A 14,968-nucleotide genomic window follows, 5' to 3' on the forward strand; every position below is an offset into this window, starting at 1 on the left:
TACCATTGACCTCAAATGCTACGATACATATCTAGAGTCTCTTTGACCGACGCTCAACAAACCGCTTACGACTGAGAAAACGACTCGTTAGATGGCTAAACTACAAATCCAGATTTAAATCCAGATTTGTGAGGTATAATCTCTTATTCGATTTGAACGATGGGCACAATAGCTTGCCTTATTTGTTACTGTGAGAATCTCATATTCGTTACCGAATGTTGGAATATTTAAGTTCACGCCGGCACCACCAAGTACAGAGACTAGGTAGACGTCCTCTGCTTTTTTTCCTTGGCATCATGTTCTCCGTCGTGCGGTGTTTTCATTGGTCGATCAAGTCAGAAGTGGGTGGCGCTCTCATTTTCACGCCTAAAACGCAAAGCTATGCGCCAGATTCCTCTCACCTACACTCGCCCGCCTCGTTGCACAGTGGCTCCTCCTATTTTTGATCATATCTCCTGGCTCCTGGCTCCTGGCCGAGAGAACTTCAATTTGATTAATTTGCTTCGATGGGGGAAAACTCAACCTACCGACCGATCATATTCAGTCAGTCAACAAACCATCACCTCCTATGTAGAAACTTCACCCTTCATCAAAGACCCCCACCAAAAGAAATTTAAAAGCAGATGATAGGGTGGCATGTCACCTTTCCATCTCTCCTTCTCTCTCTTCCCCCTCAGCTTTGCTTCCCTTTTCATCCACGACCCACCTTTTGTACTCCTTTTTCCTTTGACAACTTGCCATCATCTCTCTCTCTCTCTCTCTCTCTCTCTCTCTTCCTGATATGCAAGTTAAGCTCAGATTGTGTGGGAAACCAGACATCCTGGCACTCTGTCCCAGCACTTAGTGCCCCCAAATCAGAGCAGACAAAAATGGGATCTTCAGGCCCTAACCCCTGGGCACCATACGACACCTACAAAGACTGCTCCCTAGGAATCTGCTCCATCTACTGCCCACAGTGGTGCTACGTCATCTTCCCTCCACCCCCGCCTGACGACTACTCCGGGGACGATGGCTCTGGAGGCACCTACTTCTCTCCCCTGGTCATCGCAGTCATCGGCATACTGGCCAGCGCCTTCCTTCTAGTGAGCTACTACACCATCATCACCAAGTACTGCCGGCGGAGGAGAGGGAGCAACTACTCTCTGGACCTGGAGGATTCCGCCGGGGACCATCAGATGAACAGCGGGTCGTGGCAGAACGCCGCGCCGGCCGGGCTGGACGAGGCGGCGATCAAGTCGATAGCGGTCTGCAAGTACAAGAAGGGCGACGGCCTCGTCGAGGGCACGGATTGCTCGGTCTGCCTCAGCGAGTTCCGGGAGGAGGAGAGCCTGAGGCTGTTGCCCAAGTGCAGCCACGCTTTCCACCTGCCGTGTATCGATACCTGGCTCAAGTCGCACTCGAGCTGCCCGCTCTGCCGATCCAACATCGCGGCGGCTAATCACGACCCGCCGCCGATGACTCTTCCCCAGGATACGGTCCCTGCCCAGGAAGCTCCTCGGCCTAGCCATGACATCGAAGCGCTAGGATCCCCGCACAGAGATGAGACTGTCCTGGAGATCCACGATGATTTGAGGATCGAGGATCGCGACGAGGCCGCCGCTAGCCATGGCCTTGCCACTTCGAAGTCTCCATTTCGCGCTCCGGGGACAACCCAAGACAGGGAAATCGAAATTGGCCAAGATGATGCTCAAAGAATAAGGAGATCCGTGTCCTTGAACTCCGGCCTATCGCAGGGACGTGTCTCGGTCGCGGACATTCTGCGGGATTGCGAAGATAACGACGACGACGGTCATCATCATCGTCTCGACTGCATCCTAGCGGAGGACGTGCAAGTCGGGACCGGAATCGGACCCTCGAAGCCACCCGTCGGCGGAGGAGAAGATTCCAACTCCCACCACGGAGCAAGAGCGACGCCCCAGATCGAAAGGAGCCCGCCGGAGTTGAAGAGATCAGTTTCCACGGGGAGGTTCACGTTCGGAAGGTACGGGCGAGGGAGGAATCTCATCCAAAGCACACCTGAATTCTGACCCTTCCGTTGTACACAACAGCAACACAATCTCTTGTGCATATGACGCAACATACCAAACAAAAAGACAGAAGATCTGATGTACATTCTTCATCCGGAACATCATTAAGAACATGAGATTTGCACTCGGTGTTCCTCTGCAGAAAAACCCTTTTTTTTTTTCTCTCTCTCTCTCCTGGTTTTTTTGTTTGCACTTCTTGGTTAAGGTTTTTACCACCTTCCCTAGATGCACCACGGACCAGTTGGGGCATCAGCAAGTGCTACCTTCATTGACTTTACCAGAGAGAGAGAGAAAAGAAAAGAAAAAGAAAGGAGGAGGAGGCACCACCAGATTCCTAGTTTCAACACGGTCACTCTGTTGTCAACAAGTGCTATTATTGTTGATTTCTTTTTTTTTTTGGTCGGTCCATTATTCTTGATTTCAGCACCAGAAATTTATTACGATCTCAGATATTGATATTTAATATCAAGGGTTCCCACATGGAAGTGACCTTTTATTCCTTTCCCTGACTTCGCGATGAATCACCATCCTTGCTACTCCCAAAATAATAATCATTTACATCTCTTCGGTCAATAATTATTCATTTTCCGGCCAGCAACTTTCGGCCAGCGAAATTCACAGTTAAGAAAAAGAAGAAGAAAAAAGGGGTAATAAAAGATAAGGACAAGACAGTGCACCTACTCCTCTGCCCCAAAACTAAAACGAGCTGAGGGCGACGTTTGGCCGAACGATCTCAAGAACGGATGGTGATATTTATCTTCTTCGTCCTTCGTTTTTTTGTCCTGGAATGGGTTAATAGTCAAAGGAGAAATCCAGCTGGAGGCGTGAGAAATTGCAGAAGTTGGGACGTGGTGTCTAAGACAAGACAACTCGGCCCACCAACCTTAAATCACATATAAAAAATTCTTTTATGACGAGACAGGGATGATGAATCCGTAAATTACCTAAAATTCTGCCGGATTTTCAATGACGTCTTTGAATTCTTCTTTCCTATTCAATGCAAGTGTCTTGATTTTCAAAAAGCAGCTCGAGTTAATACTTCCGTTAAACCATATGTTGAGTCGTAAAGTTTTTGCCGACCTATCTAATTAAGTCGGACATAAAACAAAGGTGGGCTATGGTGGCGTGCGCAAGTGCCCCGGGGGAGGGGGCGACCGGAAAAAAAGTAGAGAAATGAAAAGTACGAAAAAAAATAGAGGTCAATGCTTTGTTTATTTTGAGAGAAATGAATAATCTAAAATAATTTTCTTAAATTATCTCTTATATTATTTATTAAAATGTCAAAATGGAAATGTGTTCATCATCCACACAAATATTTAGATATAAAATTATGCTTGTGTTATGAAATATTTGAATGTATGAAATACATGAATGAATCAAATAATTCGAATAAATATTTATTATATTTATCTTATTTAATGTACTTATTTTGGTACATTTGTATTATATATTATAAGTACATCTCCTATACAATGAATGCTCATCTCCCTATCTAATACATATATTATTCGATATATTAATATTAATGATAAGTATATTCTTATTTTCCTATAAATATAATGTTAGTTTTTGTTGTAGAATAACCGTGATATATTGGAAATAAAATTCTCTCATCGACTTTCTACTATGTTTGGTGTTTACCTAATTTCTCTTCTCAATCTCTTTATTCTCTCTATTACATATTTGCAACGCAATATTTTACAACAGCTTGCACTATTTCTAACCCTTATTAGCTCTTGAAACCCCATTTTACGTTGAATTAACTACATTAACTCTTGTGAGCTCCACTCTAAATTTAAAATTATCTTATATTTCTTTTCTTTTTTATTTGTTTCAATTTTACTAGAGACAAACTACATGCCCCTCTCAAATAATATTTGTTAATATTAAACATGGGTGATGCAAAACCCCTTATTGAGCGGGTCACGATGGTCATTCGTGGTGGTGATGCAAGCTAGTGTTGGTACAATTTATATGACGGTCGTCGTTGTTGGTGGCGCGAGTTGGCTATGGTAGTGCGAGGCTTATGGCGGTTCAGTTTCTAAGTCCTAGTGGTCGTCTCCAAAAAAAGTAGATTAATGTTTTGTTTATTTGGAGAGAAATGAATAATTTAAAAATAATTTTCCTAAAAATGATCATTTATATTATTTATTAAAATGTTAAAATGAATATATATATTCATCATCCATGAAGATGTTTAGATATAAAATTAGGCTCGCACTATTTCCAACCCTCATTGCCTCTTGAAACCCTATTTTATATTGAATTAACTACACTAATCATTGCGGCTCCACTCTAGATTTAAAATTATCTCTTACGTTTTTTTTTTCTTTTTATTCGTTTCAATTCTACTAGAGACAAACTACACATGCCTCCCTCAAATCATATTTTTAATATTAAACGTGGGGCCCACTCTTGGTTTAAGACCCACACTTGCCTTTATTACTTCTTTTTTGGTTTTGTTCTTCCTTTTCTTTCTCAATTTGGAACAAAATTGGTGCGCCTTTTAAAAAAAAAAATTTATTTGATAGATCGCTACCGAATTATTATTTTATTATATTGATGATTTTTATATTTTTTATTTATATTAGGAAAAAATTATTTGAAAAGTATTTAAGCACAAATAAGATGATAATCTTTGAGTAAATTATATATAATGCATACATTAGCCACAATATTCGATTTTTGAGTAATTTGTACCAAAATTCAAAGGTAAAAAAATCACAATCAAGAGGATAATCTACGAAAATAAAGTAAACAATTTACAGATAGAATTAATATTTCTTTACACTCACTTAGGTTATAATAGTTGAGAATAAGTTTTGAAGAAGACACGCATGAAGGAAAAGTTGAAATGTAAGGAGTGTGGATGAATTGGCTAAAGTGAAAAAAAAAAGTTGGTTGAAAGTGACAAGGGTAAGTTTTTCTTTTAATGAAATTGAAAAAACAAAAAGAAGAAAGAAAGGTAAAATATAATATTAAATTAAGAGCCGGGATTATAAGGGATAATGTAATTAATTCAATGTGATATAAAGTATCAAGAGCCAATAATAAGGGGTGAAAAAGGTAAGAAATAATCTTAAATCAAGAATGGAACCCATGAGAATTAATGTAACCAATTTAATGTGATAAGGGTGTTAGAAGCCAATGAATTAGTGAAAATAGAGTGAGCCTAAAATTATTGTCGATGATAAAGACATTTTTTACTGTTTAATTATTTGAAGTGGTGCAAACAATTAGAGAAATTTCTTTTTCAACCAATCATTTACCTAACGAAATAAACGGAGCCTTAATTAAGATCTGTGCATTGAGAGCGATGTCATGTGGATGCATCTCAACCGTCCGATGGTTTATTTTCCTACTCGGCATCAAACCTAAAAGAGACATCGGCATGCAATGTGTCCAACTAAAGGTGACTTAACGGTGAAGTTGGGCACGTCAAGTATGACCACTAAATTAAATTATCTTAATAGAACTAGCCTATTGTTCGGTTAGTACTTAATCGAATTGAAAGAAAAGTCGAGGTACTTCTGACATCTACACAATCCTCGTTCCGACCGAACGAATGTGGATCACAATTCTCGCACGAGATCGAGCTTAATTGGGATTCTTCTTGTCTCGATCATGGCTCTTTTCCTAGATTATGCGCCTTTATCTTTCTATCGGTCCTTTCGGTTATCTTTGTGACGGAATTATTTGCCCGCTTCAATTCGAAAAGCATCGTGCCCCGATAAAGGGGTGCCAAATATATCCAACAAAAATGGCTGGACCCCACTCTAAAGTTGTGGGGCGACTCTCCTTCCGAGAAAATTACTAAAATTGTCCCGAATCTATTTTAGTCGTACCAATTCAATCATAAATCTTTTGATTTGATTGATTTAATTTTAAATCTTTTGATAATTTATCAATTGAGTCTATTTGAGTAATTTTGCTAGAAAATTGTTGAAGTACACATCGATCATGCTGCGTGGTATCACCGTCTTGACGTGACAATTTTTTTCGAATTTTTTTTGAACTTTTTATAATTTCTCATTAATTTATAAATAAATTTAATTAGAATGATTACATAATAAATTATTAAAAATCATAATCAAACTGATAAAATTTCAATAGATTTATGATTATATCAATCGAATTGAAAAGTTAAAATTAAATTGATCGCTTCATAGTACAATAAAGACTTTTAAGAAAATTATCCCATGGGTCGCAATTGCTTAAACTTGCACCCATTTTTTTTTCAATCAAGTGCCCGAGTTCCTCCTTGTCTTCGTTTGTGTAGGCGTGGTACGTCCGACAAATCGAGTGCCGCATCCTTGCTGACAATGTCCCGCCAATTCGACAAGGAGAAAGGACAATAATCATGGAGTGCACCGTCACGTCACTGTTCTTTTTTCCCCCAAAATTAACAAACGAGTGCCTTCAGCATGTGATCTAATAAAGAGTTCAATGAACCGGGGTACTCCTAGGACCCTTGGAACTTTCAGAGTTCTTCACCTGAAATCAAGTGTTTTTCGAGATCAATTGATGGCTACTTTGCTTTTCTAACGAATATATTATTGGTGGATCGATAGGACTGTGTTCTTTATTTCAACGTGTCGGTACTTACATATATCAATTTTTCAAATTTGGTAAAGTATATTTCTCGAGCCTTGCTATTGACTCTACTTTCTAGTTGTTTTATGTCCAAAGATGTTGAGGTCACAAGAACCGAGATGAAGCAATTTAAGGATATACTTAGGTCCAATATGTAATTTAAAAAAGAGTTCAACAAAAGTATGGGAGTTAAAGTGAGTGAACAATAGTTGGATGGCAAGGTGAAAAGAAGATCGAGAGAGGGACTCGATCACTATAGTAGAGAAATAGAAATGAGGTAGTGAAGTGACAAGTTTCATTAGGTTCATCTATAGACGAATTAAGCCAAAAATAGTTCAACATAAATTGACCCATCTAAGTCATTTCAACTCATTTCAATATGATACAAATTTAGTGGTTTATATCAAATATATACATGACCTGATCCGTATTACTAAAACACTTATATATTTAACCAAATTTAGGAAAATTCATACAGAAATTAAGGTAAACGCAAGATCAAATAAATGCAAGAAAAAGTCATAAAAGTGGACATGGTCTAAATAAATTGTAAATCCATTTAATATACATATTTAACTCATTTATCACTATAGAATTGGGTCTAAATCTATTTATGACTAATTCATTAAATATAACGCAACCCATTTAACGGTTTAGCCCATTAAATACGTATTAAGAAATGGGTCCCTCACCCATTTTGACGGATCCAATTTGCACGGATTGAGTTGGTCAAAACAGAGACTTAGATACTGCTTATCGTAAGAAGAGACAAAGGAAGAGAAGAACGAATTAGTCAGAAGATTTTCGCTTGGAATGAAAAGATGTCAATACCAAAGAATTTATATATTATGGACCTTGAAAAGGAGTAGGCAGAAAGCCAGGGATGGAGCACCAATTGACCCCACTGAAAATTGGTCACTATCTATCTATAAATCCTTATGAGCAGTGCTCCTCCTTTTGTGGATTCTCTCCCCACTAAATAAATGGGACTACACAAACCTGAGCTCATCAAAATGATAAACACTAAATTGCACCAAATAAAGATTAGAACTCAAAGCTGCACCTCAAATTTTAAGCAAAAGGAAGATCTCGAAAACTAAAAAATCAACTTATCATAACTTTTCACGGCATCTTCAATTCTTAATTTGAGAGTGGCTATAAAATAGATCGGTCGCATGCATGCCCTTCTTACATAATTTTGGCCTTTTGCGTCCAACAAGAGTGCGGTCAACAATACAATTAAGAGTAGACCACATATGAGTCTGGACTATACTGACCCATATAAATCCATTTTCATATAAAGTAATTTATGTAACCCACACCCCACTCCATTCAGATCTAATCCAAACCCACCAAAATAAGTCATATTTTAAATATGACCATGGGACCAGCTGATCACTAAAATGAATAAATGATGACCAAGAGCACTTCAGCAAGGTAAATCTAAACCAAGATGTGAAAGCCAAAATCAAAAAGAGAAAAAGGACAGATCTATATGGTATCTACAACAGCATGTGAACCACCAAACACCATTGATGATGTCCCAATTGGTGGCCCTAGTGGCAACCACCGGCCACATTGCCGGTGGCGGTTGAGGTGGTTCGTGGCGGCGGTCCGCCGTCAGTGGTGGGGTGGAGGCTGGTTGTTGTAGATAAAAAAATGGACGTCCACCAAGAAACGGTAGGCTTAGCCATTAACACGACAACCCGAATCAATGGGTCACTTGCTCGTCGATCTAATTTTTCTCATATTATATAATATCGATATTCTATAGAAATATGCTTCACGAATATTAGCACATACACGAGCGAACACAAGACCCGACCCGAACCGTAATAAACGGGTACTACGGAGAAAACAGATTCTCCGGTTCATCATTGCTACAAATCCCGGAGCTTATTCATCACTCACCGATCGACCGGCCGGCCGGCGAGGCTGGCCGGGATCGAAGCCTCACGGCTTGGCCTCGCCGAGCTTCGAGGCCTCGAGGTCGACGGCGCGCTTGAGGAAGCTGGGGTCGTCCTCCTCGATCGCCATCTGGATGGGGCACGAGCCGAGGCCGTCGGCGATGGCGAGCATGATCTTCCGCATCTCCGACCGGAACTCCTCCAGGTCGACGGCGCCGCTGCCGTCGCCGTCGAAGCGCTCGAAGATGGAGTCGTAGAGGCGGGTGAGCTCCTGCGGCGGGGTGGCGACGTCCACCCCGTAGTCGGACTCGATGAGGCGCATCGACTCGAAGGCCTTGCGGAGCTCCGACCGGGAGAGGACGCCGTCCCGGTTCAGGTCCAGGGCGGCGAACCGCTCGTCCACGCTCTTCTTGAACTGCTCCTCGTCGCCGACGAAGGCGCGCACCGCCGAGCCGTCGATTATCACCATCCCCATCTCTCACCTACTCTCTCTCTCTCTCTCTCTCTTCTGTCGAAGCTCGAAACTGGTAGCTTGTCTGAAGTGAGGATATACTGAAAACCAAAATAGAAAGCAAAAGGACAAAAATAAAATTGAATTTGATATTTTTATGTTTACTTTTTTAAGGGGAATAAAGTGAGAGAGATATTTTATTTCTTTATTATTATTCCTCGGGGGTAACGTGGACAGTTTACAATACAATGTCCACAGATTGATTTCTTTTAAATGTTTCCTTTTGGGAGGGAAGCATACTTTTTTTTTTGTCTAATGGGAAAAGCATACCTAGTGCTCGAAATTCGAGGACAATAATTGCAGTCCACAACTTTATTTATTTATTTTTTTGGTAAAGGGTAAGTCCACAACTTTATTTGTACCCCTTTGGTAGTACAATTTGCAAAACTTTTAATCAGGGTGATTGCATTTTTAAATCTTTAAATACCTAAAGGGGGCGGGGCTCAACCACGAGGGGCGGGTGAAAACCCAACATGGTAGGGTAGGACGGGGAGGCAAAAGCCGCCTTCGGCCCTTTGCTTAGTAAGCCCCTCTTCGAGCCTCTACGCCTGTTTAAACACTTTGGAGTTGATCAAACTCTGGCGTCACGAACCGTAATGAAAGTTCAGATCAAGTGCCAGAAGAAATGGTCGAGACAGCAGTGGACCACTACATTTTTTTAGCAGAAAATCCTCATTCAATACAACCATTCTACGGAGGGGCTTCCACCAAGACCCCACCCTCACCCTTTAGAGATAGGAGCGCAACAAAAAGTTTATAAATTTTAACTAGCAATCATTGACGTGAACGTTGATCATCTTAAATAATGACTTGAAATATTGTAATTTATTATGTTGGGTTGTTAAAGTGTGTTTTCACTAAGAATCACCTTTGATTATTTAATTGGAGACAAAAAGAATGTGCTTCTTGATGATGTGCAAGAGTATAAAGTTGTGAAATTTTCTATGCATTTCATTGAATTATCATGAGTCTATTTAAGTATTTATAGGCTTTACAAAATGACATTACAATCAATCTGAATAACAAGATTATGATACCAAAGATACTTATAATCATATTATGATTTGAGGGATACTCAGAATTACATATATATTTTTAAAATCTCCTCAAACTCAACGTGACATGGAAGAAGTTCACTGAAGTTTAGAGAAGAGATCTTGAAAATGCCCCGGTGAATGTGCCTTAGTGAATATATCGGCAATTTGATTAATAGATGAAGTGGAGACAAAATGAATGGTGCCTTGAAATCTATGAGAACATATAAAATGGCAATCTATCTCGATATACTTGGTGTGTCTATGGAAGATATCGTCATGTGCTATTTAATAGTACTCTAATTGTCACAATAAAGTATTGTGGAATGGTACGATGGACACCCGTGTCCTCTAATAATCATCATAATCATAATAATTCTATTGTTGTATTAGCAAGAGCACAATATTTTGCTTGCGTACTAGATCAAGTGACAATAGTCGATTTCTTGCTACGTTGGTGAGTTACTTAGAAAGAAGCAGTAGTTAGTAGTGGAGCGATGATTAAGAGGGTTGCTAGCCTAGTCAACATCAAAGCAAGATTTAAACTCTAAGGTAGATTTAGCAAAAAAATGAAGACCAATCTAATAAGGTGCCCTTAAAATAGCGAAGAACGGTAGCAAAATGAGTGGTTCGCAGTGTAGTAATGAATTGACTAACAATGTGAACGTCGTAGGCTATGTCAAGAGGAATCACAATGAAGTATATAAGACTACCAACTAGCTGTCAATAGAGAGTAGGATTTGAAAGAAGAGTCTCATCTTTGTCATTAAATTTGGCATTAGCCTCAATGGGAGTTGCAATAGTCTTGTTATTAATGAGTCCCGCTCAAAAAAGGACATCAATGACATATTTAGCTTGATAAAGATAATAGCCAGAGAAATCTAAAGTAACCTCCAAACTTAGAAAATAACTGAGTCGGCCAAGATCTTTCATTTCAAATTATTGACTGAGATATAGCTAGAATTTTGTAGTGTTGGTTTAATCATTGCTAGTTATAACTATGTTGTCCACATATAAAAGTAGTATAAAATATCCACAAGACTTTTGTTGAATAAATAAAGCATTGTCTTATATACTAGATTTAAATCCAAGCTTTCCATGGTAGAGTTGAGTTTAGAGTACCAAGTACGAAGAGCCTGCTTCAATCCGTATAATGTTTAACGTAGTTGACACACTTTATTTGAACTGTATTTTCAATCCATATAATCTTGGAGGAGGTTCCATATATACTTCCTTAGTAAGATCACCATTAAGAACTCTATTTTTAACATCCATTTGGAGCAAAGGCCATCACTTAATAGAGGTGACAACAAGAAGGCCTTGAATGGACGTGAGACATGCAACTAGAGCAAACATTTCATCATAATCAATCCCATACCCTTGAGTAAAACCTTTCGCTTGTAGTCAAGTTTTATAGCGTTCCGCTATACCATCTGCCTTTGTTTTGGTCTCATACACCCATTTACAACCTATAGCAAACTTTTTATGTAGCAAATCAACCAAATCCTAAGTAGAGGATTTATCTAATGCTTGCAACTCATCCACCGTTGCTTGCTACCAAAGAGGATAAGTGCAAGCTTCTCTAAATGTATGATGCTTGTGGAAATACACAAATAGTAGAGTAATAATGAAAATCATGAAGCTGAACAGATGGTTAACTTACATGGGTGGAATGACAAACATGAGAAGAAGGTATTTCTAAGGGTAGAGAATTTGCAGATGACATGGACATGTCAGGAGCTCTTGAAATGGGATTGCCAGATGTACTTGCATCAAGATTAGAAGAGGACAACTCCGAAGAGAACAATGCAATCATGTCATCATTACGGAATATTCCACTGAAAGGTTGGTGAAGAAGCGAATGGTTAGAGATGACTCAAGAGGATAGAGAGATGAGAGTTCCATGGTGAGACACGTAGACTTCTAGAGACCGGATCCCAACATATGTACCTTTTATGCTCAATGTCATACTCAAGGAAGCAACATAAGCGAGCACGAGGCTCTAACTTCGTGCATTCATTATGGAGTAGATGCACAAAACAGACATTATCAAAGACTCGAAGAAGATTGTAATTCAAAACATTACTGTACAAGTACTCGTAAGGAGATATGTTACCTATGGTAGGTAACGTGATGATGACATGTCTAATGACGTCACTCGTCAGCAAGTGCCACAGATCTTGTGAGGGCTGCTTGTAGAAGCTTTCAACAGTGCGTGACATGTCGTACGACCACAATCTTCCCATATTCTAACTCCCGGATCGATGTAGAGGTGGATGGTGGTGTTGATTTGCCGAATTATGGTATTAAAATTGTCAAAACAGCATTGAAATTATCGGGGTCCATGAGTCCAGGAGGTAGCGGCACGTGGCGGAGCATGAGAGCTTGTCTGGCGGCTAACAACGATGAAATTTCATGGTCTAGTTCTTTTGGAGGTGGTGAGTCTAATGGTGGCATCAATTTTACGAAAGAAGCAACAGAAAGTGGCGGTATAGCACTCAACAACGGTGGATTTAGCCAAATACGGACATCCAGCGACTGATTAATGTTGTTGTGGCCACCATCTTGTAATAGACTCAATGGGTATTTCTCAATCTATAGTGGCTATGATATCATGATAAGTATAAAGTGGAAAAGAAAATTGCGGAATTTTTTTATGTATTTCATTGAACCATACATAAGCCTATTTATAGGCTTTACAAAATTGCTATCTATAGTAACATAACATTATAATATAAAAGACAATCAATTAGAATAACGAGTTTATTATACGAGACATGCTCCAAATTAAATAATATATTTTTAACACAGAAGATGGAAACTTAGATGTTGAAAGTGCTAAAATTTTGAATTTTTGCAGGGTCTGAAACATTTCGTTTGCAAGGGCAGCTATATTTGTCCAGATGAAGGTGAATTCTCATGCAATCCCACGACGTATTGATTTTTTAGAGACTTTGGGACAAAGTTAACATTTGGGCTTCATTTATTTTGAGAAAAATGAATGATTTGGAAAAAAAATTTCTATAAGCCAATGAAATTATTAGCCAATGAAAAATATTTTCATTATCAACAATAATTTATGTTTAAATACTTTTGTAAACGATGAAAATATTTTTTATTTATTCATTTTTGTAGGCGATACAAGTGATTATTTTTTTTAAAAAATATTTTCCAAATTCATCATTTTTCACAAAACAAATGCTATCTTAATCAGTTTGAGCCGAGAATGGGAGTATTTTGTAGGGTCTGAAACCCGACCGAATTGCCTAGTTCAACTAGTTCCACCGAAATCAGAATTGTGGTCCAATATGGTCTTTGGGAAATAATTGGAGTGGTCTAGAATTAGTCAAGTCGGTGAACTGTCAAACTGCATGACGGATATTTTGGCCCTATAAAAAAACAATATTTTAACCTTGTAGAAGCGAGGGATCATGGATAACTGTTTTAGTGGGAACCTATATTTTTTTTTTGGATCTAACTTGGACTGATAAAACGTGTAACTTGAGACGAAAATTGTTCCAACGGTTCGACCGGCGATGGAACCGGTTGAACTGGTGGGTCCTGCGAACTGCCGGACCTATCCGTTCTTGAATTGGGTCGAGTTTTTTTTTTTTTTTTTTTTTGGCAGGGAAATTGGGTCGGGTTTGAAAACCCTGCTTTTGGACATTTTTCATCTGATTTTCTGGGTGTGATTTTCGTCTACTGGTTTAGCTACTTGCGTATGGGTTTAGGGGCCTGCTGGGTCTTGAGCTTTGTGAAAATAGGATTGAGGCCCGTTGGCTCTTGGGTTAGTGAGCAGTGGGAAGTGGTTGTCCCATCTGTCTTTGGCATTCGATCATAAAGATAATTGCATAAATAAATAAACATACAAATGAATGTAGGGCCACTAGAAACATTACTTACTCTTTGGTTCTTACTTTTGACTCACTTAAATAGAAAAGGGTTAAAAAGCCACTGAGATTTTCTTAATGGGAAAAGCTTCTTGTCTTTGCTGGATTTTTATTCGAGAGAATTTAATCATGTGGAGTTTGTTAACAAGTATCATAAAGAGTACTTGTTAAGTAATCAATTAATTTTATTTTTTTGCAATTTCCAACGCATTTGTTATTAACATGTGAAACATGATTAGTTTTTTTTGGAAAATGCATTATTTCGAATTAAGTATACTAAAAAAAGCATCTCGGGGGCACGAGTTAACAGGATCATTATCGTGTATAGATGCTATGATATTGGAGAGCTAATTTGATATGTGTATCCTCATTTTGTTTGCTAATGATAAGTTAGAGAAATGTTAAGGAGATCACTAACATTGATCATATGGAATAAGTTAGTCTAGAGGGGACAAAATATTTGGGACGCTTGTCGAGGTGCGTCTCAAATGTTGTATATCCCAACGGCATTGAGCCGTTCACAGAAATTTGCCAATTTAGCAAGGGATGTTTATTGGATGTTCCCATTAGTCTTGAAAATGTCACTATCTACGCTATATCTTGTAGTGTGGGGAGACTAGGGATCGGAGGTGGTTGGTGCCGGGTTGGCTTAGGGTTTTGTTCTATTTGAGGAGTTAGATTTTTTGTGAGAATTACGTTTACTGTGGTTTAGAAATTTTCAAAAAACCGTCTAATTAAAATCTCATTCAAAAGGAATAATGGGTCTTTTGAAATCCTCACAATTGACTTGTTTCTTCACGTGTCATTATTATGTAAGTGTATTCAATACAAAAAATAAAGTACTGATATGAGTTGAATGATGTTATCTCCTAATGATTGATGATGATAGTTACCACGAAACACGAGAGTCAATAAATTTACCAATTTTTACCTTCAAATAATTGGGCAAGTAGCTTTCAATGTGTACTCTCGGCAGTGGGAAGAACTCCCCTGTTCAATTGTAGAT

General features: G+C 38.9%; 2 protein-coding genes across 2 annotated transcripts; one reads left to right on the forward strand and one right to left on the reverse strand.

Moving 5' to 3' along the window:
* Window positions 1-204: 204 nt before the first annotated feature.
* On the forward strand, window positions 205-2,512 carry LOC104444543 (RING-H2 finger protein ATL52). Its single transcript, XM_010058243.3, has one exon. It carries the CDS (start codon window positions 624-626, stop codon window positions 2,025-2,027), a length of 1,404 nt encoding a protein of 467 aa, XP_010056545.2. The 5' UTR covers window positions 205-623; the 3' UTR covers window positions 2,028-2,512.
* Window positions 2,513-8,350: 5,838 nt separating this feature from the next.
* LOC104444544 lies at window positions 8,351-9,084 on the reverse strand. The gene has a single exon (XM_010058245.3). It carries the CDS (start codon window positions 9,000-9,002, stop codon window positions 8,574-8,576), a length of 429 nt encoding a protein of 142 aa, XP_010056547.2. The 5' UTR covers window positions 9,003-9,084; the 3' UTR covers window positions 8,351-8,573.
* Between the last annotated feature and the right edge of the window lie 5,884 nt (window positions 9,085-14,968).

The sequence above is a fragment of the Eucalyptus grandis genome, chromosome 4 (genome assembly GCF_016545825.1).
Source record: "Eucalyptus grandis isolate ANBG69807.140 chromosome 4, ASM1654582v1, whole genome shotgun sequence".
NCBI classification, from domain to species: domain Eukaryota; kingdom Viridiplantae; phylum Streptophyta; class Magnoliopsida; order Myrtales; family Myrtaceae; genus Eucalyptus; species Eucalyptus grandis.

What these genes read in the sequence shown, in the direction of transcription:
- LOC104444543 (XM_010058243.3), top strand. Translation starts at nt 624, where the DNA reads ATGATAGGGTGGCATGTCACCTTTCCATCTCTCCTTCTCTCTCTTCCC.
- LOC104444544 (XM_010058245.3), bottom strand. Translation starts at nt 9,002, where the DNA reads ATGGGGATGGTGATAATCGACGGCTCGGCGGTGCGCGCCTTCGTCGGC.